At 45.2% G+C, this 26,794-nt stretch overlaps 1 protein-coding gene and 1 long non-coding RNA gene across 5 annotated transcripts in view; one reads left to right on the top strand and one right to left on the bottom strand.

The window, feature by feature from the left end:
* Positions 1-26,794, bottom strand: part of USH1C (USH1 protein network component harmonin) — a 65,208-nt gene that overhangs the window by 704 nt on the left and 37,710 nt on the right. For 2 of the 4 annotated variants that reach the window (XM_078148938.1, XM_078148939.1), the window contains exons 16-21: positions 10,655-10,696; positions 10,063-10,116; positions 5,363-5,462; positions 3,761-3,870; positions 2,535-2,590; positions 1,239-1,420 (exon numbers count right to left, since the gene is read on the bottom strand). In XM_078148938.1, the coding sequence (XP_078005064.1) occupies positions 1,318-1,420; positions 2,535-2,590; positions 3,761-3,870; positions 5,363-5,462; positions 10,063-10,116; positions 10,655-10,696 (465 nt within the window). In that variant the 3' untranslated portion in view covers positions 1,239-1,317. Of the gene's footprint in view, positions 1-1,238; positions 1,421-2,534; positions 2,591-3,760; positions 3,871-5,362; positions 5,463-10,062; positions 10,117-10,654; positions 10,697-15,173; positions 15,225-16,848; positions 16,969-21,637; positions 22,121-23,616; positions 23,734-24,619; positions 24,773-26,794 lie in introns of all 4 variants that reach the window. The other 2 variants (XM_078148941.1, XM_078148940.1) reach the window with 2 other exon arrangements.
* Positions 1-26,794, top strand: part of LOC110220983 (uncharacterized) — a 36,052-nt gene that overhangs the window by 3,234 nt on the left and 6,024 nt on the right. Inside the window, exons 2-3 of the long non-coding RNA XR_013484181.1 lie at positions 10,078-10,186; positions 16,781-21,087. This is a non-coding gene — a long non-coding RNA (uncharacterized LOC110220983). The remainder of the gene's footprint in view (positions 1-10,077; positions 10,187-16,780; positions 21,088-26,794) is intronic.

Here is a 26,794-nt window from a genome sequence, read left to right as displayed (position 1 = left end):
AAAGCTCATGCATGTCTTTAGCAGAAGCCTCTCTCTCTCCTCTGCCCGTGGGCGCACAAGCCAGCTATGGGCTCTGGCCCGCAGGATTGCAAGGGATGAGGAGAGCTAACTTTTTCCCTTGTGAGATCAGGAAGGAGAAGATAGAAAGCAGGCCAAGAAAACCCCTTGGGAAACCAGAGATTCCAAGTGACAGAAAGCTTAAGGCCAGACCCACTCCCAGGACAGAGGGAGGCCCCCAGAGGCCACCAGGGTGTCAGAGTGAAAACAGTGGGAGTGTATAGTCTTAACATTTTGTGAAATGGAAACGATATGCTAAACCCAATAGCAGAAGGCTAAATTTTCCAAGCAGACTCAGCCTGGGGCCAAGTTGTTCATTGCTCATTTCCAGAATGTAGCTTTAGGCCACACCAAACAGTGGTGATATACCCATCTGCCTGCTGGTTCTGCCCATGGGAACCCCCTGACATGGGCTGGGGGGCATAAGTCACATTCTTACATATCTGAGATGGCTCTCCTGGCACAGGAGCAGGAATGGAGGGAGAAGAAACAAGAAACATTATTTTTCATATAACCCAAGGCAGGAAAGGATGTGAGGAACACTGGTTCCAGTTCTTTGGATCAGCCTTGAAAAATTTTCAAATTCGATCCAGCTCTGGCTGGCATTTGTTGCCTGGAATGGAGACAGGGTGCTTGGAAGAGGCCCCATTAGAGTAGGGATTATTTCCTTCTTTGTATTTGCATCACCAGGGCTTGGCACACAGCAGGCACTTAATAAATATGTATTGACTGACTGATTGTACCCCAAGAGGTCAGTTGTTTCAGGACTTGATAAGAAACATGCCTGTTACATTTTTAATTGGGGGGGGGAAGTTATAGGCAGCATTTTTATCAATGGTGCCAATGCTGCCTTTGTCATGTTTTATGGCACTATTTGTACCCAACATGGAATGGGGTAGAAAAGGCCAGAATTCTAGGCTGTGATTCCAGCTCAGATCAGGGCCCACATGGCAGAGATAGGCATTACTTTAGCCATGAGTTGGAAGGTGGGGTTAGGATAGCACATGGCACAGATTGGCAAAGTTGTGCTGTTCTCCCAATCACCATGGCCGTGTCAGATATGAACCAGAAACCTGTCCCCAGCCAAACATCTGCCTCAGTGGCACGTTTAGAGGATGATGTTGGGCAGCACCAACAGTGTTTGACGACTCAGGCAGCAGTCCAAAGAACATTGTGCCGACCTGCGCAAGATGACAGGTTGGCCGCAGAACGGTTAGCCTTGGAAGGACTGTCTATTCACCATGAGGGAATGCTGCGGGGCTACAGCTGCAGGAGAAACCCATGTCTGTGCACGGGGATGCTGCCTTCAAGGCTCTTTCTGAGTGGCTGGGGGCTGCTGTCTGCAGAGCAGGAAAGAGAAGAGCTACATACAGAGAGCAGGAAAACACACAAAATGGCGACTCAGGTTATTTCCTTTGGACTGGTCGATCTTTTCACAGGTGCAGCCCCTTCCTTCCCCAACCCCCACCCAATGTCAAGTACCATTCATCTTCCCAGAAGTTTAAGAAGACAGAGGGGCCTGAGTGATGCTGGCCTCCCTAAGACTTACTGGGGCCTCGAGTCATCAGAGCCAGAATCATGGCATTGGAGCTCAGAGACCTTAGAAGAGCATTTGGTCCCACCCATTTCATAAGGCCAGAATCAGGAAATGACTCTCTTAAGGTCCCATAGCTAATAAGTGTCTGAGCCAGCACTGGAGCCCAGACTCCAAATCCAGAGCTCTTTCCATAAGACGATGTTTTGTTAGAATGTCAGCTTTGGGATTAATGATGGATGTCTGATGATGAAATAAAATGTGATTATGGTGAATCTATATTGCAGTGGTGTCTGTGTTCAGGAGTCAGAGAGGCGGCGCCAGATTTCTAAGGAGAGAATCACAGACAAACAGAATAAGGAGAAAGAGGAGGGGAGGAGAAGGAGAAGAGGAATTGAGAGAGGAGGGGAGGGAAAGAAGGAAAGGGGAGGGAGAGTGAGGGGGAGGGAGAAAGAGGTGGAGAAAGAGGGAAAGGGAGAGATGGGAAGGTAGAGAGTGGGACGGAGGGAGAAGAGAAAAGAGTGAGACAGGGAGGGGAGAGAGGATGGGAAAAGGAGGAAAGAAGGTAGGGAAAGAGAGGAAGAGAGGAAAGTCAGAAGGGGAAGGGGGGAGAAGAGGAGGGAAGAGAGGAGGAGGAGAGAGGAGAGGGAGGGTTTGAGTGAGCAAGCAAAGGATAGGGGTGTCTTTGGGCACACCTTGGGCAAACCCTTGGGCAAATGTGGAGGTACTGCAGATACTCATTTGCAAAGTGCAGAACAAATCTTTAAGCTGGAAGACTTTATGGAGATGATGGGACCTCAAGACATTCCCAAGAAAGCAAGGTATCTGAGGAAGCCCAAATTGGGGGGAAGAGGGCGCACTTTTTTCTCCCACTTGTAGGTTTATGTGAAGGTTGACTAGGTTGCAGGAAGTGGTCAGAGGAAAGACTCTGACAGGGACTTACAGTTCATCATCGTACTCCTTGGGTGGGGACACTGCAATGACCAAATCGATCCAATCCTGGAGGAAGAGATGAGAATTACTCTGGACACAAAGTTCCTGTTGCCCTGATGATGTGGACAATGCGTTTTCCAGTGCCTATCCCATCACCTACACCTTCCCTCAAACAACAGCAGGGACTTTTCTATACACCCCGTAACCATCATTCACAACTCAAAATGTCAAGTACCATTCAAAATGACCAATTTTTAAAATCATGGGACCTATATTTGGTGGGTGCTTTTGAAGTCATCTGATCTAACCCTTTCATTTTACAGATGTGGAAACTGAGGCCCAGAGATATCAAGTGGCTTGCTCAGAGGTAGTAAGCCGAGAGTGGAATCTAAGCTAGGCCTTTGACCTCCCACTCAGTGCTCTTTCTACTGGTCTGTGCTGCCTCTGGCATAGGCCTGGGTAACCCATCTGTCTCCATAACACCTCAGAACCAAGGAACTCAAAACCCACTGGTGATATACTCTCTGAGCTCAGAGCCCTCCTGGGTAATAGGGGGTCGGGCTCTGCCTCTGTTCCTATAAATGATTATCGATTGCAGACAGGGTATTCCTTCTATTTTTTTCTCACTGGGAGGAAGAGGGAGATTTACTCTCAGGGGAAACTGACAGGTCTTGGGTAGCATCTTCCTTAAGGGAAGCATTTCACTGTTTCGAGAGGTGTAGTTGGTGGTGGGGGTTGCTGGTGTCTTGTGGGATACTAGTGATGCTGTGATGCTTGAGACCTTGTGCCATGGAGTGTACACACAGTGAAAGATGTTGACCTCACTTCCAAAGGCCAAATGTATATGAGTGGGTAGACAGTAGAGCAGGCATCGATCAGTAAACATTTATTGTGTTTACTATATGCCAGGCACTGTACAAAGCAAAAGCAAAAGCAAAAATTGATCCTTAACCTCAAAGAATTTGACAGCTGGGTGGCTCAGTGGATAGAGCCCTGGACTGGAGTCAGGAAGACCTGAGGTCAAATCCAGCTTCAGACACTTACTTTCTGTGTGACTCTGGGACTTAACCTCCGTCAGTCTTAATCTACTCATCTGTAAAATGGGGATAGTAAGAGAACCTACTTCCCAGGGAGGATCAAATGGGCTAAGGTGTGTAAGATGCTTAGCAAACCTTAAATCCCTATAAAAAATGCTAGCTATTATTATTACATTCTAAGGATAGGGACTATTCTTACCCCGCCCTGGTTCCAGGCCTTCTGTAGGGTTGCTTGGGCCTCTGCCAAGGTGAAGTCCATTACAATCTTACCATTGATTGCCATGATCTCATCGCCTTTCACAATGCCACCTGGCAGGGGAGACAGTGACAAAACATGACTTTTTACTCTCTCCCCTCACACATAGGACAAGAGGCCGTGGGCTCCAGCCCTAGACTCCCCACTGGTCTTCTTTAAAAACAATAACACTGTCACCAACAAGGCCAACACCCCAGGCACGGGGAAGGGCTCTAAGCGAGCGTTTTTGTCCCTGCTTTCTGTGCCCTGTGGAAGCAGCCCCAGATGCACTTCAGATGACCAGCCCTGGAAAGATTCTCAAGAGAAGTAGATGCAGAAAGAAAATGAGGCCACAGCAGACAGGATAGGTCCATGTTAGAGTGCCAGGCCTGGAGTCAGGAAGACCGGAGTTCATATCTGACCTCAGACACTTACTTAGCTGTGTGGCCCTGGGCAAGTCACTTAACCCTGTTTGCTTTAGTTTTATCATCTGTAAAATAAGCTGGAGAGGAAATGGCAAACCACTCTGGTATCATTACCAAGAAAACCCCAAATGGGGTCAGGAAGAGTAGGACATGACTGAACAACAACAAAGATTCTTTATTAGGGAAAGATTATGGCCTTAGTGAAAGGGAGAGGAGAATCAGTAGGAAACAGAGCTCAGAAAGGGAGACGTTCTTTATCCCTTTTTCTAAGGTCTCTTCCAGCTGCGGCGACTGAATATCGATTGGGAGCCTACTGTGTGGTAGGTGCTGGGGAAGGGACATGAGGCAGCAGAGGGAGCAGGGGACTTGGACTCAGGAAGACCTGGGTTTAAATTCCACCTCTGACATTCCTAGCTGTGTGACACTGGATACGTCATTTAATGTCAGCAAGCTCCAGCTTCCTCGTCTGGAAAAGGAGGCCAGTCATGCCGGCAGGACCAACTCCCTAGGGTTATATAGGGCTCTGAGGAGATAACTTAAGTGAGGGGCTTTGCAGGTTGTAAAGCTTCATATGAATGGCAGCTGTTTTTACTAGAATGATCCTCGGAGCTCACAATGTGCTTACAGTCTCCTAGGGGAGGAATAACAACAAATGATATCACTTAAACACCATAAGCACCATAACAGAAGGATAGCCAAAGGGCTATGGGAATGGAGTGGAGGGAGAGGCCACATCCTATTATGGGGTTGAGGGGATCAGGGAAGGCTTCATGGAGGAGGTGGCATTGGAACCAAGTCTCAGAAAGTTTCGGGGCCAGCTAGGTGGTGCAGTGGATAGGGCACTGGCCCTGGAATCAGGAGGACCTGAGTTCAAATCCGGCCTCAGACACATAACACTTACTAGCTGTGTGACCCTGGGCAAGTCACTTAACCACAATTGCCTCACCAAAAAAAAAATGTTGGGCAGAAAAAAAAAAGAAAGCAAATGACGGGCAGGATTTTGACATACGGAGACGGGGAAAGGCTTTCCATGTGGAATCACCTCTCTCTGGCAGCTGCACATACAAGGCCGGCCCTCAGCAAACACTAGGTGATGGTGGTTTTCTTCTCCATTCCCCAACGTGGCCCCCACGGTGCTTACCGTGACGATCAGCAGCCCCGTCTTCATACACAGCAGACACCACAATTTTCCCAATGGGGGAGTCGACACCACCTTCAACAGCCAGATCTAATGACCCTTCCTGAAAAGAGGCGGGGAAAGAGGATGGGAGACCTAGAGACCAGCAGTCTATGAGTGCTGGGTATGTGGGGATGGAGCACAGACCCGAGGACTCAGGGCTGAAGGAGACCTTTGAGGCTATCTGGTCCAACACCTTATGGGGAGCAAGGGATGGTGCAGCGGATAGAGGGCCAGGCCTGGCGTCAGAGAGATTCCTCTCAGTGAGTTCAAATCTGGCCTCAGACACTTGCTAGCTTTGTGACCCTGGGCAAGTCACTTCACTCTGTTTGCCTCAGTTTCCTCATCTGTAAAATGGGCTGGAGAAGGAAATGGCAAACCACTGCAGTGTCTCTGCCAAGAAAAGCCCAAATGGGGTCATGAGAATTAGACTGAAAAACAACTGAACTCCTTAGAGGCAGGTGGAGAGACTGCTGAGAAGACCTGAATTTAAATTTGGCCTCAGACTCTCAATGTCTCTAAGACCTTCAGCAAGTCTCTTCACCGCTGCCCACCTCAGTTTCTTCAACATAAAACAGGAGTATTCATAGCATCTACCTCCCAGGGTTATTGTGAGGATAAAAATGAGGCACATAGTAGGTGTTTAATAAATGCTTGTTTCATTCCTTCATTTTTACAGATGAGGAAACTGAGGCCCAGCAAAGTTAAGTGATTCATCCAACATCCCACATATAGTCGAGGCAGTAGTCCTTTCACACCAGTAAGCCAACAAGCATTTGTTAAGCACCTACTATGTGCCAGGGACAGTACTAAGTGCTGGGGACATAAAGAAAGGCAAAAACAGTCCCTGCTCTCCACATGGGTTACATTCTAAAGGGAGAGCTGACCTGTAAGAGATGTACATACAAGATACACACATGTATATGTATATGTATATGTGTGTGTGTGTGTGTGTGTATATATATACATATATATATAATATATATATGTATATATGGTATATGCATATATATATATTATATAATATATATATATGTACATATTATATATATATATATATATATATAATATATATATATGTATATATGGTATATGCAGGTAATCTGAAGCAGGAAGATATTAGCAGCCAGGGAAATAAGTCCTTTCTGCATGTGCTGTGTTTCCCTCTCCTAAGACTCTGAGGCCCTCCCTTCAATGGGGCTAGAGTTTGGGATGGGGGTGACGACACAGAAGAGCAATAGTAACAGCAATGCCCAGTGTTGTGTCCTTGCAGCGATGGCCCTGGATGAGTGACCACTCCAGGCACTTCCATATGAGGCCTATTAGGGGTGGGGCCTTAACCCAGTAATGTGGCAGAGAACAAATCATGCACATTTCTCATTATCAGAAGCTTCATGGGACTTCTGGCTTCTCACTGGGAGAGAATCAGGCTGCAGTGTTTCTACTTTCTTTAATAGAAGAGTCACACAACCAGTCAGAATTAGAAGCATAGACACACAAAATGTCTTAGTTAAAAGAGACCTTCTAACCCAAACTCATCATTTTATAAAGAAGGAAACAGAGGACAGAAGGGAGGAAGGGAGACCTGGGTTCAGATTCTACCTCTGTAGCTAACTTAATTTGTGACCTTGGGCAAATCACTTAGCTTTTTTTGGCCTCCATTTTCTCACCTGTAAAACGACTGGGTCAGACTAGGAATGTCTAAGGTCTGTTCTAGTTACAATACCCTACTATTCCATGGCCAAGTTCAGGCCCTTGCACATAGCTGGTACCTAATTAACATGTGTTGAATTAAACATAATTATGTGAGTTTTTGGTGGTCACATAATGGTGGAGACAGGACTTGAACCGAAGACCATCCATCTACTCTGCAAATATCATTTATGTTACTTGGTTTTATATACCTATTCCTACATACATACACATATATGTGTGTGTGTATATATATATATGTATATATATATATATATACATACACACACACACACACACACACACACACACACACACACACACACACATATATATATGTATTGCTTCCCACATTAGAATGTAATCTTCTTGAGGCCAGGGACTTATTCTGACTTTTAACACTTAGCATGGCACCTGGCATATAGTGCTTAATAAATGTTTGTTAACTGACCTATGACCAATGGAAATGTTAATAATAACTCCATAACATCATAGATTTAGAGCTGGAGATGACCCTTGAAGTCATCAAGTATACCCCTTCATTTAAAAGAAGCCAAAAGAGGTGAAATCACTTGCCCAATATCACATAGGTGCTCAGTGGTGGAGCTAGAATTTGAACCTAGATCCATTGACTCTAAGTTGGTATGGGGAAAAGCATTTATTAAGCACCTACTATGTACTATGTTGTGTCATTTCAGTTGTGTCCGAATCTTTGTGTCCCATTTGTGGTTTTCTTGGCAAATTTATTGGAGTGGTTTGCCATTTCCTTCTCCACCTCATTTTATAGAATATATATATATGTATATACACATATATATGTGTGTGTGTGTGTATATGTGTATATATATATGTATATATAAAAGAAGATATATATAGTGAGGAAAATTATATGTATGTATATATGCATGTATATACACACATACATATATGTGTATATAAATATAATATGTACGTGAATATAAATGTAAATATACAAAAATACAACATGTATATAAATATAAATGTGTATGTATACACACACACACACACACACATCTATATATATCTGAGGCAAACAGGATTAAGTGACTCACCTAGGTTCACACAGCTAGTAAGTGTCTGAGGCCGGATCTGAACTCAGGAAAATAATAAATCTTCCTGACTCCAGGCCTGGTGCTCCATCTACTGTGCTACCTAGTTGCCCTTGTTATTTTACAAATATTTTTTCATTTGATCCTTACAACAACCCTGTGAGGTAGGTACTCTTATGATCCCCATTTTACAGGTGGGGAAATTGAGGCTGACAAAGGTCCAGTGACTTGCCTAGGGTCACACAGCTGGTAAGTGTTTAAGGCTGGATTTGAATTCAGGCCTTCCTGACTCCAGGCCAAGTGCTCTATCCACTGTGCCATCTAGCTCTTCCTACTATACCCCTTTTGTCTCTCCAACATTTAGGACAATGCCTTGCACATAGTAGGCTCCTAGTAAATGTTTATTGAATTTAATAGTACTAATACTGGTGGTAGTAGTAATAGTAGTAGCAGCAGCAGCAGCAGCTCCTATTTCTATAGTACTCTTACAGTTTACAAAGTACTTTCTATGCGCTTCTTCACTTAGTACATTCTGAGAAACCCTCACGTTACCCTCCTGTCTGCAGGGTGATACCAAACTGCAGAAGTTGATGGAATAGGTAGGCTGCCCAGACCAAGCACGTTCTTTGAATATTAACTGTGAAAAAAAGTTAAATGATTTGCCCAAGCTCCCATAGTCAGTGACAGAGCTTTGAGGGACCTTGCTCCTGGAGCAGGGCTCCTGCCACTCAATCATACTGCCCTCTGTGTTTCAGAGTTTGGGTTTTTTTTTTTATGGGAAAAAATAACTAGGTGAAATGGGCTGATAATTATTAAAAAACAGTTCTACAGTTTAAAGGTTCAAGGACCTCCAGAGACCCCGCCTCCCCAAGGATCCTGAAATAGAGACAGCTTGCGTCAGAAGGGTCCCAAGAGCCCAAGGAGAGCAAAGGCTGGATTCCCACCTTGAGCTCCGTTCTGGACTGTAAGAAGATCAAATAAGATAACATTTGTAAAGCACTTAGAACAGCGCCTGGCACTGCACATAGTAGGTGCTATATAACTACTACTACTGCTGCTACTACTACTACTATTGCTATTGCTACTGCTACTACTACTACTACTACTACTACTGCTGCTGCTGCTGCTACTACTGCTACTATTGCTGCTGCTGCTGCTGCTACTATACTACTACTTGTTATCTGTTGAGGCCCAAGATAAACTTTGATTGTCATCAGTGCCCTTGCCAGAGCATGGAAAATAAACAAAAGAGGGAACAGAGGACAGAGCTTAGTACAGTTTTGGGCACACAGTAAGCACTTAATAAATGCTTGTTGAAAAACACAACAATGGGAAAACAGAAAGAAGGAAGGGGAGCCAACCCAGCCCAGATCTGAGGGTCCCAGGAAGGCTTTTAATCTGCTTCTTTAAGGTTTTAACTGGAAAGGAGGGGAGGAAGCTAGAGCTCAGCTAATCCTCCCCATCGCTACCCCAGAGGAGAAAACTCATCTCATCCTCTTCACGTGGCTTCTAGTAAAAGGAAGTCCCAGTTCAATACTGTACCATAATAATGAGGACGGTTGGATGGCCCAAGGATTGGGCAAAAAGGACTTTCACTACATCACAAAGCATGCCATGAGACACTTGAGGAAACACACCCACAGCAGGAAGGGGCGTTGTCCTTCCAAAGGTAACATCATTGGACATGACCTTACTTAGGTGACAGAGTGGAAGGATTTGTCTGCAGGCACTGAGGGGGACAGATTAGGAGGCCACTCATGTCTTCTATTTACAAGAAAAGTATGGCTAAACTGGGCAAGAGGAAGGTAGATGTTTCTCTCTGCCTCAGGGGCAGCATGGTGGCCACAATGTGGTTGCCCTTGGACACGGCGGAGGAGACCCCTACCCAAGTAGCTGTATTACCTTTTTAATTCGTAGAAGCCGGACATCTTTCCCCATGATCTGCTCTGGGAGGAACTGGAAAGAGAGACAGTATGGGACCCTTGAATATTAATAGAAAAATTGGATGAAGAAGAGAAAGTTTCAGGTAAGGGAACACGAGGTTTCTTGAATAAGAAGCCACAAATGTCTCAAAGACCCATGCATATATATACCCCTCCCTTCCCCCACTTCCAACGTACTCAGTCATGATGCTGGATCTTCACTCCAGGGTCACATTAAATGCATTACTGATGCCTTTGACCCCTCCCGAGGCAGTTACATATACAAGATCATTCAGATTACAAACTGTGTATCTCCATGCACACCAGCTGGACTGCGAGCATTGAATATGGGATATGAGTGCTTTCCAGGTTCGGGGCTCTCTCTGGCAGGCATTGCACACAGACCTTACCTTCACATTCCTACCTGACCTTTCCAGGGAGCACATGCATCACTCTGGCTCAATTTCAGCAGCCCTTGTGAATCACCTCAAACTTGGGCTGACCCTTCTTACTCATCTCTCCTCCTCCCTCCCTCCAACCTCTCAGGGAAGCCAAGGGCATCTGTTTCTTACCATGGAATAGGGGTTAAAGTCTTCCTCATATTTCCTGAAATCCTGGAGAAAAGAGAGGAATTTAGGGGGCATATCATTTCTCACAGAGTGTGGAATTCAGAGCAGACTGAGCTCCAAGTACAATGAAGCAAACTCAGTGATGGAAGGAGAATGAGAAAAGGATGCACAGGCCATGCGGTGGGGAAGAAGGCAGGCAGAATCAAGCACAAAGCAGAGAGGCCTGGACCTAAAGGGGAGGGAGAAGGCGAGTTTTATCTGCCTCACAGGCAGAGCAGCTCCAACCTGACTATAAGTTGGGGGAGAGGAGATGGACCAGGAAAATAGCATACCCTAATGAGGAACATGATTTAAAGCAGTGACATCAGACTCAAACAGAAAATCCATGCATAAGGATCCCTGCTGGCTGCACAGACTTAATTTTTAAAATGTAATGTTACCTAGGTTTTATTTGTATTTTTATTTATTTTAAAAATATTTTCCCATTGCATTTTAATCTGGTTCTGGCCTCACTGGAGAATGTTGTCAGCCATAGGTAGTTTTGGAGTCTTGTGTTTGACAACTCTGATGTAAAGGATACCAGGAAGACCCTCTTGCTCAAAGATACTTTCCCCCAAAGTACATCACAGAGTTAAATACTACTGTTAGAGACTCATTCCTTTGGCTCTGGAAGGCTTCTCAATCTTGGAGAGTCCTGAGCACTGAACTCAGGTTACTAAGAAAGTTAAGCACTTTAAGGTCTTTATCATAGGGGCAGTAAAGACTACTAGCTCCTATTATAGTTATCTCTCCACCTATGAGACTATAGCTCCACCAGGGGAGGTACCCGGTGTTATTCATAAAGATCTGGATCCCTGACCGGACTGTGCACATCATAGACACTCAGTGAACGTCTGTCAAGTAAACAAACATCCTAATGGCTAGTCGTTTTTATAAGATGTTTTCTGATAAATAGAACCACTTCATGGAGAAAGACTTCCTAGGGACAGATCCTTGGGGGAATACTCTCTCGGCTAAGGAAAAAGAACACAGGACCCAGCCTGAGAATAGTATGTATTCAATTGAATTAAGTTGAACAAACATTTATTAAGAGCAGTTTGTCTGGAATAGAAGACATAGAATTTTGATAATCCCTGCTTTCATGGAGCTTAGTCAAGGGAGGAAATAGGATAACTAGGATTTGGTCCTCTTTGAGATGGAAGGACAACGACCAGGATAAAGGACAATAACCAGGATAAATATGATACATACACAGGGAAATGTAATATAAAGGCATAAGTGCATTTTAAGGGGTTATAAATTACATGAAATGCATGACTGAATAAAAGATGAGCTAGCCACTTGGCAAGAGCGATGGATAGCTGATGAATAGAACATGGACTTCATTGTTATCTTAGTGATGCCAAGAAAACTTGAAAGCCTTACCACCCCATGCCCCTGGACACTGGGTAGTCTCCCGGGGATGAACTTATGGGAAGACATGGATGAGAACTGTACAAGATGGGCCAACCTGGGTGGATAGTGATCGCACTGTTGGAGGAAACAGCCACATCAGAGACTGGTGGAGTATAAAATGTCACTTAATGTACGTTGCAAGTAATCCAAAGCAGGCGATCACATGTCACCAATGATGTTTATAGAAGAGAGTGGGATGGAAGACATCATCAGAGGCATGAATTATCAGAAGGGGAGGGGTCCAGTCATGTACTGAGGAGGCAACAGATGATAGCACACATGGTGCACTGTGAGACAAAGATGGACCATCTATATTTACTAAATACAAACATTTCTTATTGGTTCAAAGCCTCATTTGTTTTGATTTCTGCCAGTCCATTGGGTGTTTCCAGTGGTCCTAATCTGGCTGATTTCAGATGAGATCATGGTTAAGACTCTAGAATGGTGTGAGAGGGAGAAGTCCATGACAGAAGGAGATCACATCATCTCCTCTCTACTCTTATGTTCTAATATGGGAGAAAGGCTTGGTTTCCTGGGGTGCTGCCATTGCATAGCAAAGCTGCCTTGGAGAAAATGGGTCTGAAGCCTTTGGGGAAAATGAATCATATACCTCAATGAAAACACATAAACGCACCAGTCCAGATCCCATTCCTCCCATACAGAAAATAGAGAAGAAAAAAATTGTCCTAACCTGGGGCTAGCCTATTTCTTAAGGGGGTGAAACTTATCGGTGTTGAGGTCTCTGGAAGGAGTTGAGGCTGACTTGATGGGAGAGAGGATCAAGAAGGAAGGGATAAACACCTCAGCAGAGGACTAAAAAGCCTATGGGGAGGAATCACTGGGTGCTGGCAATTATGGCTGCTGACCAAACAGGCAACAGGTGTCTGGGTTTAGAAATAAATGAGGCCAGAAGAAGAGCTGATGTGCAAACAGACATCCAAGTGGAAGCATGTGGTGTAATTGAGAAAGCACGGCCCCATAGAATCATCCATAAATCTAATGTCAGATTTAGCAGCAGAGAGGTGTGGCCCTGGACTGGAAGTTTGGAGACCTGGATTCTTGTCTTGGCTCTGCTACTGACTGTGTGAACCTATCTGTAAAGTGAGTGTTAAAGTAGATGGTCTGTGAGGTCTCTGGCATTCTATGATCAGAGAGGGGAAGCAAGGGAAGGGGAGGGGAATACCTCTATTCTTTCTCATAATTCAGTGCAAGGAAAGAACTGTCCTATTTACTAGGAATCCACAAAGCCTTTCACAGTTGAGTTGAGTCTGTGACAATGTAGACTGATGGTAGCCCAGTTTTAGTGTGTGGATGTGTGAACATACATACACAAATGTTCTCGGTCTCCAAAAAGGTTTTTCAAAGGGATACAGAGAACTCCTGGGAGGTTTGCCTTTCATTTCAAAAAGAGATGCTTCTTTGATTGATGAAGTGAGACATTCTGTTTAATCAACATCTATTCATATTTTTGGTCAATTTGATGACAATTTGAGTCAACTCTGGATGGCTACAGGGGCAGCCCATTCATAACACTCCTGTTACCTCCTTCACATAGTAGTCAACCAATAATTGTTTCATTGGCTCATTTCATTTTGTGTATTTACCTGGCTTCAGAATTTCTTTTCCTCATATTACCCATCAGTGTCCATGACTCTCTTTTAAACAACTCATTTCCTCCTGCCTCACTCAGTGGCTATGAGGGAAAAGTTATGGCCCCAAGATTGGTCTTCTGGTTTCAGGATGATAAACATCAGGTCCTGATTCTGAGAGCAGCTATCTGTCTCTGAGCATCAAGGTCAGAGCTGGATCACAGGTGGACACCGCCAATTGGGCTCAAGCCATATTAGGGAGAGCTGATGATCAGGTCACAAACAACAAAATCCCAACCTTCCTTCACTCATAGCAAGGAATGATGGTGATGCCTCTCAGCAAGAGCTCACTGAGGAAAGAAACAACCAAGAATCCAACTATTTCCCAAGGAGAAATACTTTAGATAAATGCAAAGCTCTACGGTTGGGTTAGAAACATCCACAGCACAAGTTCATAGTTCTTGTGAAAAAGATCTGGGGGTTCTGGTGGAGTACAAGCTCAGTACAAGTCAACAGTGAGACATAGCAACCTGCTCCCTCCCCTGAACTAATGTAATATTAGCATGCATGAAGTGGTTGCCAAGCTGGTGGGGGATGCCAAGTCAGGAGATGTCCTGTCTGTGGGCAGAGCCCGGAGTGAGGCCCTGAGTGGTATGGGGGCTGAAGTCTCAGAGACAGTGTCCAAACAAAGGAGATGAAGGCCATGTTATCAGACCTTATCTGGAGTATTGTATTCAGTTGTCTGAGTATTTTAGTAATGAATGACAGATTGGATTGCTTCCAGAAGAGGGCATGCAGGATAGCTAGGAAACTAGAAACCAGAAAAAAATGAAAATCATTTGAGGGAACTGAAGCTGTCTAGTGTAAAAAAAGAGATTTAGGGGAAGGTCATAATTTTCAAGTACTCGGTGGCCTGTCATATGGAAGAATGATTAGGCCTGTTAGACTTGGCTCCAGAGAACAGAGCTTCTGCAGGAATGAACAGTCCCCAGAGGCAGATTTGAGCTCAAATTAAGGAAGAATTTCTGAATCACTAGACCTCTTCAGAGATGGATTAGGCTTCCTCACAAGGTAGTGAGTTTCTCAAGTGGAGGTTGGGGTATCTAGGGGTATTGTAGAAGGAATTCCTATTCAGGTTGGACTAGAATCACAGAATCCCTGGGATTCTGTGTCTTCCTTCTCTTTGACAGAAGCAGCAGGTCAATTTTCTCCACGCCCCCATGCCTATATATTGTATTCCTTCCCTGTCCCCATATCGTCCATAGCTGTGGGTCTCCCACCATTCACAAGAAATGAACATTGAGGTCTCTAGCCTTTGCTAAGAGGCTCCAATGCATCTTGGCTGCCAGACCAAGACTGCCATGGGAATCCCAATGGTCCTTATTAGTGGGCATTTAGGATAGCTCAGGACTATCCCATCTGGACAGAAAGATAGGCAACACTTGGGGAAAGAAGAAGAAAACGTAGAGCTTTTTTACTTTTCTGAACGGTGACTGGTAAACCACCATCCTCTTCAGCATCTCCTGCGGCTGCCAAAGAAAAGAACATTGCCAAATTGGATGTTAACCACTTGGCCCTCTCCACTGGTGAGTGTGTAAATAAAGGCCTTCCTGTCCCCTAGTGTCAGATGCCCACTCCCCAACCCTTCTGGGTGTGGCCTAGCTCAGGGGCAGCCCCTCCTCCCAACAGCTTTTGCTGAGGTTCCTGGTCCTGGCCAAGGGCACAACCACTCCTAAAGGCAATTTTCTTACTTTGTTCAAAGCCTGATTTCTTTTGTGGTTAGACTGATTTGCTACAGGCTCTGATTTGTGTTAATCCACAAAAGCTGCCCAAAGTTATGTAAGTAAAAGAAGGAGATATCACTAAATTAATTGCCAAACATGAGGCTTATGTTTAAAAAAAAAAAGCTATCATGTACTGAGTGAACTTTTCTCCTCTGGAAGCTGATACTACAATTAAAACCAAAAATAATCTAAGTGATGATACATAACCTTTCCTGACATTTGGGTATGGTTTCTTTGAAAGTTAAGCAGAAAATGCTTTCACTGATCTTATTAGACTGAGTGGGTAAGTAACCAGTCGATACACTATACGCATGGGGCTGGAGGATTGTAGATGTATGATACACATGGGTAGGGTGATTCTACACGTAGGACAACCATTTAAGACCAGGGGCATATAAATGCTGCTGTGAGTGGGATCCCAGTTCCCTGGCCACCACTGATGGAGTGGGGTGGAGGATCACAAGGTACATCTGTACTCTCTTATCTCTCTGGTGCACCTACATCCAGGCTTTCATCATTCAACAAGCATTTACTGAGATTTTACTATGGCCCAGGCACTGTGCTGGGCATTGGAGATAAAAAGACAAAAGCAAAATACTCCCTGCCCTCAATGAGTTTGCAGTCTTCATGGGACCCCCAGAACTGGTGAAGTTAAATTGAACAGAGGAAGTAAATTTGCTTGAAGCATTTCTCTGGACAGCCACTAAAGTGATGCCTTTTTAAGGTGGGGAGAGGGGCCAAGATTCTGGATGACTATGCCAGCAAAAGGAAGGCTCTAGTGGATAGCACCAAGATGAAAAAGGCTTTGATCATGGGCCTGGTGATAGATCATATGTCTACTGTCCAAGGACCAACTCAGATAAGTTCAGAGAAGCCACTGCCGAAGGGTTGTCTACCTGGTGATGAAGATTATTTTTGTTAGATTTTTTTTTTTTGGCTATGGCAGCTCATGAAAATCATCTAACTCAAGTGGACAAGTCATGACCTGTATCAGTGGAGGGACTCACATCAATAAAATCACGGATTCTTTAAGTACTAAGGTAAGCATTTCCCTGGCAAGGTCAGGATTCTGATTATTTAGAATCGCTAACAGAGGAGACTGTTCCCAATGTAAGCTTAGTGGACTGATCTTCAAACACGTGAAACATACAGCGGGTCTCATCACACCAACATATCCTCACACACACAGGACTTGGGAGTGATGGCTCCTGGCCATCATGGTGGGTCATATAGGCTGGTTTTCCCTGGAATTGGGCTATAACCTTCCCACCACAGTAACAGAGCCTTCTTTTCATCTGCAGGACAGTGGCCTGCATCTCAGGACCTGGATCAGAGGGTACAGCCCACATAGGGAACTGAAGGGGCTTACCAAGACCTCGGATCTGACCACTGGCCTGCCAACGAAGTTGAAGTCATAAGGAATCATGACGGGTTTGGAGATGGTGGACACACCGGGGCCTCTTGGGGGCATCGGACTTGGACAAAGTAGCTAGGAGGGGTCAATTCAAGAGAGAGTCTCACTTGGTGGCTGCAGGGGCAGCCTGGCCCATTCACAGCACTGATGGCATCTCTTCTATGCCCATGCATACCCACAGAGCTAGTCCAGGTCACTGCTCCTGCTTACCCTTGGAGGCTAGACTCTTATAGCACAGAGAGAGGTACAAAGGTGACCTCAAAGAGGCCACATTTAGTACGTCTTGATGGGAGTTCAAAGCTACTGGGAGGATCTTCAGAGCTGAATGCCACCTTTTCAGTGGTTGACTGTTCTCTGCTGAGCTCCAGTCTAATCCTACCCCTGAAGAGGGTACCCTGAAAGGCCCCTCTACTCCGCTGTGGCAAGAATAACTTTCTTGGGAAAGTTATTACCCTTACTGGCACTGAGGATCACAGAAGGGACATTAGCAAACACAATATTATTAATGTATTATTAATAAGTATATTATACTTACATCATTAATTTATTATTAATAAGTGCAGTATACTTATAATATTATTAATTAATAATTAATTACTGGCATATAGTTTTTACCTAATGTTTTGCAGACAAGAGAACTGAGGGCCCATAGCTTTAGAGCTGGAAGAAATCTTAGAAGCCATCAAATCTAAGCCCCTCATTTTAAAGATGGGAAAACTGAGGCACAAAGAACTTAAATGATTTGCCCAGGCTGATACAGCTGGTAAATATTTTTGGCAGGATTTGAATCCGGGTCTTCCTAATTTCCAAGTCTGTTGCTGATGTGACCTGCTCAGGATCGCAGGAGTCATCAATGGCAGAGCCAGGATTTGGACCCAGGTCTTCCAACTCCAAATTTAGGGCACTGGTCTTCTATTGTATTGTCTTAGTACCCTTACACCATTCCTGTGAGTTAGATGGCACAAGTATTATTCCCATTTTATAGGTGAGAAAACTGAGGCTTAGAATCACATAGTGTCAGAGGGAGAGTTTGAACCAGATCTTCTGACTCTAGGTCTAGTACTATTTCCATTACCTCAATGTTTCTCTTTAGTGGTGCTCTAGTGCCGCTCTCTCCCGTTGCTTAGATGAGGACACTGAGGCCCAGAATGTTGAAGTGACTTGCCCACCATCACATGGGTAGGAACTACAACCAGGAGACTGATCCCTAAATGGGCTTTTAGCTCCCAGGGTAAGAATATAAAGGGAGAGGATATGGGGCTATTCCAAAGAAGCCTTACGGGGCACTCCTGGACTCCTCTACTCAGATAACCTTTGCAGGACTTCACCAATATGGTCACTGCTTGTTTGCTGATGGGACCAAAAGGGCTGGGGGAGTATAATGCATAAAAAGACATTCCTGGGGCAGTTCAGGATTATGGATGGAGGAAATCTCCCTGTGGGAGACGCCAGCCACAGACGGGGTATAGAGCAAAATGTGACAAGTCAGGCTTTGACAAAAATGCCCAATGGGAGGCATATAATATTAGGCAGATGGTCCAGGTGGCAACAGCTCTGCTAAGGGGCTCTCTGGCTGGGCTGCCCATTGCCCATCCACAGCACCCTGAGCCTGAGGGCATAGTGACTATATCTAGGGCTCATAAGGCTCAGCAGACAGCTTTGCTCTTGGCCAAAGTGAAGATATGCATGGAGCCCAACTCATCTATCACCCTTTGTTCTTAATCTGTATAACAATCTCCCCCCTCCAAAAAATCATTTCCAGCTACTTAAACAGTGAGACTGTTTATCAGCCTTTCAGAGATTCTAATACCAGAAGCTTGTTAAGCTTCTCTGAGTCCTGATGAGAAGCCCCAAAGTCAAGGCCTTTGGGAGGAGGGCTTCCTATCACTCAGACACGTTTCTCTGGGGACGTGAAGCCTTGCTCAGTGAGATTCGTTGAAAACATGTTAGAGTATTAAAGCCATAACACAGTGTGGTCACGTGCCTGCACGAGGACAGAAATTGTTTCATTTTTGTCTTTGCATCTCTAGGGCCCTGTATGGTGCCTTGGACACCTTTCTTTTCTTTTTTTTCTCCCCACCTCTAACACCTGTGACTTTGAAGAATTCCAAGTGAGGAAATTTCTTCTGCCAATGCAGGTTAACAACTGTTGAGCAATTTGTAACCTTAGAGAGTGGCCTAGGGCCCTGGGAGTTAAGTGACTTGCCCAAGGTTGCACAGCCAGTATGTGTCAGAGGTGGAGACTTGAACCCAGGCCCTTCTGACTCCAAAGACCAGCTCTCTATCCTCTACGACAAGCATCTTGTATTGTTTTGCATATGTGAGGTCCTAGGTTCTACTCCTGGCAACTCCATTTGCTCTTCATGCTTGAGGCCTTAGAATCAAGCAAGTCTTTCATCCCTGAATGCTGTTTACAAAGGCTACTTGGCTCAGTGGATAGAGAACTTTTTACTTCATACATGCTTGCTGAATGAACGAATGAATCTGATCCAACCTTTTCATTTGACAGTAGAGGAAACTGAGGCATGGAAAAGGGAGGGGACTCGCTCAAGGTCATACAAATTAGTGGGAGAACCAGGATGGAACCTAAGTCTCCTGACTCCCCAGTCATCGTAGTAAAGTGAACTCAATTTGGGGCTCCAGGACCTGGGTCAGAATCCCAGCTCTGCCTTTCCTGCCCAAGTGTGACCTTGGCAAAGTGACCTCAATGCTCTGGGCCTCAGCTTCCTCGATCAACAAAATGAAGATTGAACTATGTGATTTCTAAGATCAAACCCAAGGTCCCTCCAAGGTCTCAATTTTTTGACTGTTTCTGCTACATTCAACCTGGCTGCACAGATCCTCCTAAAGACTTTGGATAAATGCGTCACTTTGATCCTCTCTTGCTATATGAACATCACCATTCCTATTGGCGCTGCTGTATCTGACGCGGGCAGCTCTCCTGCTTATTCTGACAACATGTTAAGGATGAGGACAACCCTCAAAGTGGGGGGAGGCATCTGTCCCTCCACGCCACACTTGAATCCACCCTTCCAGAAAATTCTACCTGGCCTTGCTTTGGGTATAGAGCCTAGGGCTGTGACTTCCAGGCTCATATCCTTACCCACCAGCATGGGAGCTGTGCAAGAGCAGGTCTAGAGTCATTTGCCTGAGAGCAGTGTTGTCTTAACTGGCTCCTGCTTGTCCCACACATGGTGTGCCTACCAACCCTCATCCTTCCCTCCAGCCATCCATCATCATCATCATCATCATCATCCAGATCATGCAGGGACCCAAATTCATGCAGGGAGGGATCAATTAAAAACTTTCCACAAGTTGCTGCTACACACCTCTAAAAGAAGCCCCTTCCCTTAGCTGGTAAAGGCAGGTCTGATATTAGGCCACAGAGAGCACCTCAGAGAGCCATTTAATTTCTTCTAGGATGAGTTGGAAGATTTATTTGTCTTTGCCCTAGGGATCTGGCTTGCCAAAAGTGGTTCAGGAATGACTGAAAGAATCAAGTTGACTATCTCTTATTCTCTAAGAAATGTAACATATTCACCACCACCCCCAGACTTAAAAAAAGAAATCTTTGAATCTGTGGTACTCATTTTGAAAATTTCAAAATTACTGGATATTAGAGGTGGAAAGGGCTTTAGTTAGCCTCTAGTCCAGAGATACCAATGGGGTTGAATCAGATTGAAATGCAATTGGGAAATGTTTAATAAAATAAATAAAAATATAAAACCACATGAATAATAAGATGAGAGCCCACAAGGATCTCTTTCCATCAGAATATGACTCCAAGAATCTAGTCCAACAGTTCCCAACCTGCAGCTCATTTTATTGCAGGTATTCCTAACCTGGGGTCCATAAACTTTTAAAAAATACATTTTGGTAGCTGTATTTCAATTTAACTGATTTTCTTTGTAATCTTATATATTTCATTTTATTTTATTATTGTGATAAGGGGTCCATAAGCTACCAATGAAATCTAATAAACAAAGAAGATTAGTAATTCCTGGTCTATTGAATTATTACAAGACATCTATACATTGAGATTTTGTCATGTGTTTTCCCAGATGCTAATACTACATTGTGAGAGGTTTGTGGAATTTGGCATTAAGGAAGAGTCCTGGTGCTTGAAAAGATTAAGAACCACTGACCTAACCCAATCCCTTCATTTTACAGATGGGCACTCTGAAGCCCCCAGAGGTAAGTGACTTTCCCAAGGTCACACAAGTAAAGTTTCCTTTGAATAAGAATTCAAAGGCTGGGAATTAACCAGAAACTTTTGGGGAATATATTTCCAGCTATGTAATTCTAGTATTAATACTGGAATTCAGCCACCTTAATCCTTTGAAGGGTTAAGACTCGTTTTTATGTATTTTGTTTTTACTGGGGAGTGGTTTCCCATATTTACAGCTTGTTGGACTGTGACAAGTAGCTGACATTGGCCATAAAGCTTTGTCTCTTAGTTAATATGGCCTTGAAGTTAAGTGCCAAACGTTAGCGGCCCACACCAGCCTGCCCCTTCCAAGAATCACAGGGAGAGGAGTGAATGACAACTTGCCAGGATGAATTAGCCCATCACACTCAGTACATATTATAAACATGCAACATGCACACAGCAACATACGGATACTATGAGTGCTTTAAGAAAACAAAAGGCACTATCTTCCTCTCTTGACTTTTCAGAGGTACTCTAAAGGAGAAATGCCAAGAGTCAGTCTCCCAGGCATGCCATGCTAAGTGTAGTGTGTACCTTTGGAGTTGGAGGGAAGCTTCGTTCAGGGAGGGGGGAGCTCACAGGCCTCCCACTATAATTCTTTAGCTCCCAGTCCTCCACCGGTTCAGTTGAATCTCCAGAATGGAGACCATGGTTAACCAGGGCCTCTTCCAAGGCAGAAGGCAGTGAGCGGGATAGGTTGAGGTCCAGAGTGGGAACTGATGGAGGAGGAGGGAGGGGGGGTGGTGGGCGACGCACCCAAGTGGAAGATGAGGACGCCTGGCCAGCTGGTACAATGACAGGGGGTGCTGAGACCTTGGAAGGCAGGTTAGGGGTTGGGGGGTGGGGCATCACAGGCAGCGCTGAAGGCAGCGGTAGAGGGGCTGGGCGCTTGGGAGGATAATAGAACATGTCCAGGGGAATGTCATCAAGATCAGTGGTATGGAGGTGTAGGCCACCAGCGAAGCGTCGCAGGGGTGGGGCCAGGAGCGTCACCGAAGACGGGGGACTGGTGGTCATCTGGCGGAATGAAAAATCACGGAGGGGTTTTCTCAGTCCCAGTGTAGTTTAACAGGGAGATATGGCAGGGACTTGCCCCGCCCAGATCAGATGATGATATCTAGCTAGAATATCAGTGTTTCTGGGGACAAAAACTCAAATCAGCATCCTAGGGATCACACAGTAGGCCTTGCCATCTTCTACAGAACAGTCTTCACTAAATTAACTCAAGCATGGCATATGTTTCTGGTAGTGGATATCAGATCCAGATTCTAGTGATTACAGAGTGATACCACATGGCCATTCGAGGTGGGAAATTGCATTAGCTGCCCCCAGCAAGGGATTTGTGGCTAAGCCTGGTACTCTGTCTGCTAGCAGCTCCAAGACTATGACCAGGATGATTTCCAAAGGCAATTAGGATGCGTGGCAGGTGTGTGTGTTGTAACCGCTGCCTGCTAATGCTCCGTGTCCACACTGACGTGGGCACAGGTAGTATGGACCGCCTCACAGCCCTGGGAGTTATGTATCCTGCAGCTCTGCAAGGTCATGGTTGAGACGTAGGCCATTGCTATAGCCCCCAGGGAGGCAGCACCAATCCTGTGATGGTGGAGAGACCATGCACTGATGGGACCAATATTGCTCAGATCACTGTCAATGCCTCAGTAGCCCTAGAACTTCTGCTGTTCCTGGGACGTTTGGGCAGAACAGCCACTGTGGTTAAGTGGTGGCTGAAATATAACTGGTACTTAAGAAATTAGGGTGTGTATTGGGGGAGCATCTCCAAATGGTCATTTAGAGCTTGGCTACAGACTCACCAGCAGGAGAAAGTAGCTTGCTTCTAAGAAAGGAACTTAGCAGAGCTGGGATAACAGAACTGACTAGTGTTGACATAGGACCGTGGAGGCTTTGGGTAGCTAGAACCCAATTTAATTTGTTCTCTTGCAGTCATTTGAGGTTTCAAAAAGGATCCTTTCTGGGGCTGTGAGCCACTGGACTTCAGAAGAATGGCAGAACTGTTTCTCATGAGAAAAGGGCTGGACCAACTTAAATCTGTGGACCAGCATCATAGGACTGACTTCAGAGCTGGAAGGGATTTAGAGGACATTTAGCTGCCAACATATGATAATCAGATGGGTTTTAGAAAGTCTTCCCTTCTAATTGCCTTTGCTTCATCTCAGTCTGCTGCCAATGACTAAAATTCCACCATTATAGCTTTACTCCTTCAGAGCAAGGCGATGGCCCCCATAGAAAATGCCATTAGCCCTGGGAGGGAGGGCTAACCCTGGTCCATCTGCTCCTTTGCACTTTATCAGTAAGCAGAGATTGGGTGAGAGAAAGGGGCTATAGGTAGCCGGGAGAGGAGATGCTCCCACGGATCTGGGAGCAACATTCCAGCACTACTGCTATAATGGGGCTAGCCCTAGGAAGGAGAACGGGAAGCTAGTGGGCCAGCCGAGTGTATGTTCACAGAAGGCAAGGGTGTCCAGCACGGCATGCGGAACAGAGTGGCCTGTTACCTCTGAAAGCTCGTTGTCCACAGAGGAGATCTGTTCTAAGCGGGTCTGACAAAGCCTTTCCACCCAGTATTGAATCTTTTCTGATTCCTCCAGGTCTTCTCGCTCAGTCTCTGATACCTGGGCCATGGGACCACCACACAAAGATTGTAAATACACCCCTTCCAACCACATGCGGCTCTAAGTCACAAAGAACTAGGTTCTCAAAAGGCCTCCAGGGAACAGAGACTGCTTGGAACTGTGTTCTCTCATAGGATCTCTCATGGGATCATAGAACCACAGATTTAGAGGTGAAAGGGACTCTTTAGACCATCTGGTCTAAGCTGTTCACTTTACAGATGAGGATAATGAGGACCAGAGAAATGATATACCCAAAGTCACAAAGTAAGTAGGCAGAAGAGTCAGGATTTGAACACAGTCCCTTTGACTCCAAATCCAGGGCTCTTTCCACTTTACTTTGGCATTTTAGTTCCCAGAACTGTTAATAAGAAGCAGGGTGGTATTATTTTCAGGAGCCAGGGGAGTAAGATCACTAGACCCCATCTAGAAAAGGGTTATTTGCTATGTAACTCTACTTTGGCATGCCTAAGTGGGGGGGGGGCTAACCTCAGGCCTACACCTTGGCCAGGTGTGGGATAACCTCAGATCTATATTCTAGTCAGAAGGGGAAGGTGCTAAGACTAGTAGCTAGACTTATATTCTGGGAATGGTTTAGGGAACAAATCCTAGACCAGCGGTGGGGCATCTGTGGCCTCGAGGCCACATGTGGCTGTCTAGATTGTTAAGTGCCGCCCTTTGACTGAATCCAAATGTAATTGTTCTGCAAAGTTTGGATTCAGTCAAAGGGCTGCACTTGATGACCCAGAGGGCTATGTGTGGCCACAGGTTCCCACCCCTGTACTAGACCAACTCCAAGGAGGGATAGCCTCAGACCTGGGCTCTGGGGGAGGGGCAGGAATTTAGTCCCTAGAAGGGCTAGCTCAGCACCAAAAAGCAAGACATGTACCTCCTGGGCCAGCCGGTTGATCTTCAGTTGTTTTTCCTTTTCCAGCATCTCTTCCTTCTCCTTATAAAGCTTTTGCTCAAATTCAATTTCCTTCTGGTGCTTCCTGAGTTCCTGAAGGCTATCATGCTTAGATTTCTTCTTGTCTTTCCCTTTCTGGGAGGGTGCAGTATGGTTTGTACACCAGCACATTACAGCACACGGGAGGGAGGTGTCCACTCTAAAAGGGCAGCCATCACCGCAAACACAGCAGCCAAACCCTCAAGCATGGACTCTCCCGACCGTTTAGGGCCCGGCCCTCGGCTCACTCCCTTTTGTACAAACCACAGGGCTATAGGGAAGCAGGGGCTAGAAGGACCATGTACATCCTAGCTCTGGGAGAAGCTCTGGCCACTTCCTCTGCTCCTTGGTTTATCAGAAGGAACAATACTTAATGTCCAGGAGCCAGAGAGGTTACAGAGACCAGAGACATAGGGCTGGATGGTGGAGATCACCTAATCCTCCCCATCTCATTTTACAGATGAGGAAGCTCAAAGACGGTACAAGACTTGCCCAGGGTTACACATCTAGTAAACGCCTCAGGCAGTGTTCTTCCTATAGTATAAATGCAGGAGATGCCCAGGAAATTCGGGAGAGTTGACAAACCTTGGCCAAGAGGAGCTTCTGACCTCAGTAAGAGAAGGGTGGAATGGGCCAAAGCCATATATTTGCATTTGTATGACAGAACTGCCCTCCTGTCTCTGAGGACTCAGTTTATCTCTCCTGGATTCAAGTGAAAAACTTAAAGTTTTTTCCACTTGAAGCAACAAGGGTTTGGAGATAGTGGATGAGAATTTGAAAAAAGCAGCAATGAGGCTAAGTTAGAGCTGAGAGGTCCTGGGCTTCTTTTTACTCAGAAAGGTTAGGTTCGAAGTTTTTATTTTTAGTAGGTGATCGGGGGCAAGTAAAAAATCCCAATGAAGTCAGTAATGGTAGACTTGCTAGCTTTTTCTCCCAGAGGGTCTGAGGGTGGGTGAAGCTACCTCCAGAGGGAGGAGGGGTTTGATGGGGAGGGGAAAGACAGGTTCAATCCAGATCACTCCACAGCACACAGATGAAGGAAATAGCTCATAGGAGAGGTATAGATGGAAGCATGGACCAAAAATGAGGAGGGTACTAGGTGGCAGATCACAGAATCTCAGTTGGAAGGGACCCCAGAGATCACCTACTTCAACTACCTGCCTGATAACAGTATCCCTGATAGGGGTTCATGAAGTCTGTGTTTGAATCGCTCTAGTGACAGATTTTGACTAATTCCGAAAATGAGCATCTTCCTTGCACTTGCTCAGGTTCTGAGCCAGGAATATGCAACTGGACTGAAATCCCACTGTTAGTCAGAGGAGTCAGACAAAGGGATAGCTGATGTGTCCCCCAAATGTCTGTATCAGCCTTATCCCTCCTCCTTCATTCAACTTCATTCAAAGGGGTCACAGACATTTCTAGAGCTTCCTCTTCAGTTTTTGTGTGGTTCCTGCTCACATCACTTTATAGGCTCCCTTAGTTTTAGACCCCAGAAAGGATCACCCCTTTTCATTTTCTTGAGTGCCCATCATAAAGCATTTCTGTTTAACTCCATCTCTAGATGTTACATTGCTCAATCCCATTTTGGGTCACCAGACTAGGCTGGCTCTGAATGACTTTTGGCTATTTCCAAAAGTCAAATCCATCCAAAAGAGGAGTAGTATTTTTTTTTTTTTACCAATAGGGATATTTAAAAGAATGTGCTGTGAGCCTTGATGGCAATTCCAGAAGAGTCCAGGAATAGTTTGAACACTGTCAGCATTGCTGGAATATGTGCACGGCCCCCGAGGAGACTACTTTGAAATGACCACTGTTCTCTTGGAGGGTTTAATTCTAGCGTGCACAGTTGAAAATGCAGTGACTTGACTTTTTAGTCATGTCAGGCCAAGGGGAAGGCAGTGAATTTCCACAGACCTTAGGACAGAGTATACCACATTTGTCTGTAGCTGCAGAATATCAAGACTTTTGGGTCTGTAATCTAGAATCAAGGACTATGCTTTCAACTATCCCTTTCTTTCCCCTAGTTAGTCTAGATTTGGAATAATTCTTATTTTAAACATAAATTATTTGTCTTCTTCCCCTTGCCAAAAAAAAATAAGCAAAATTATTTAAGGAAAT

The sequence above is a fragment of the Phascolarctos cinereus genome, unplaced genomic scaffold (genome assembly GCF_003287225.1).
Source record: "Phascolarctos cinereus isolate Bilbo 61053 unplaced genomic scaffold, phaCin_HiC Scaffold_9;HRSCAF=440, whole genome shotgun sequence".
NCBI lineage: Eukaryota > Metazoa > Chordata > Mammalia > Diprotodontia > Phascolarctidae > Phascolarctos > Phascolarctos cinereus.
The sequence above is the reverse complement of the archived record's forward strand: the minus strand, read 5'-3'. Positions and strand labels throughout refer to the sequence as shown.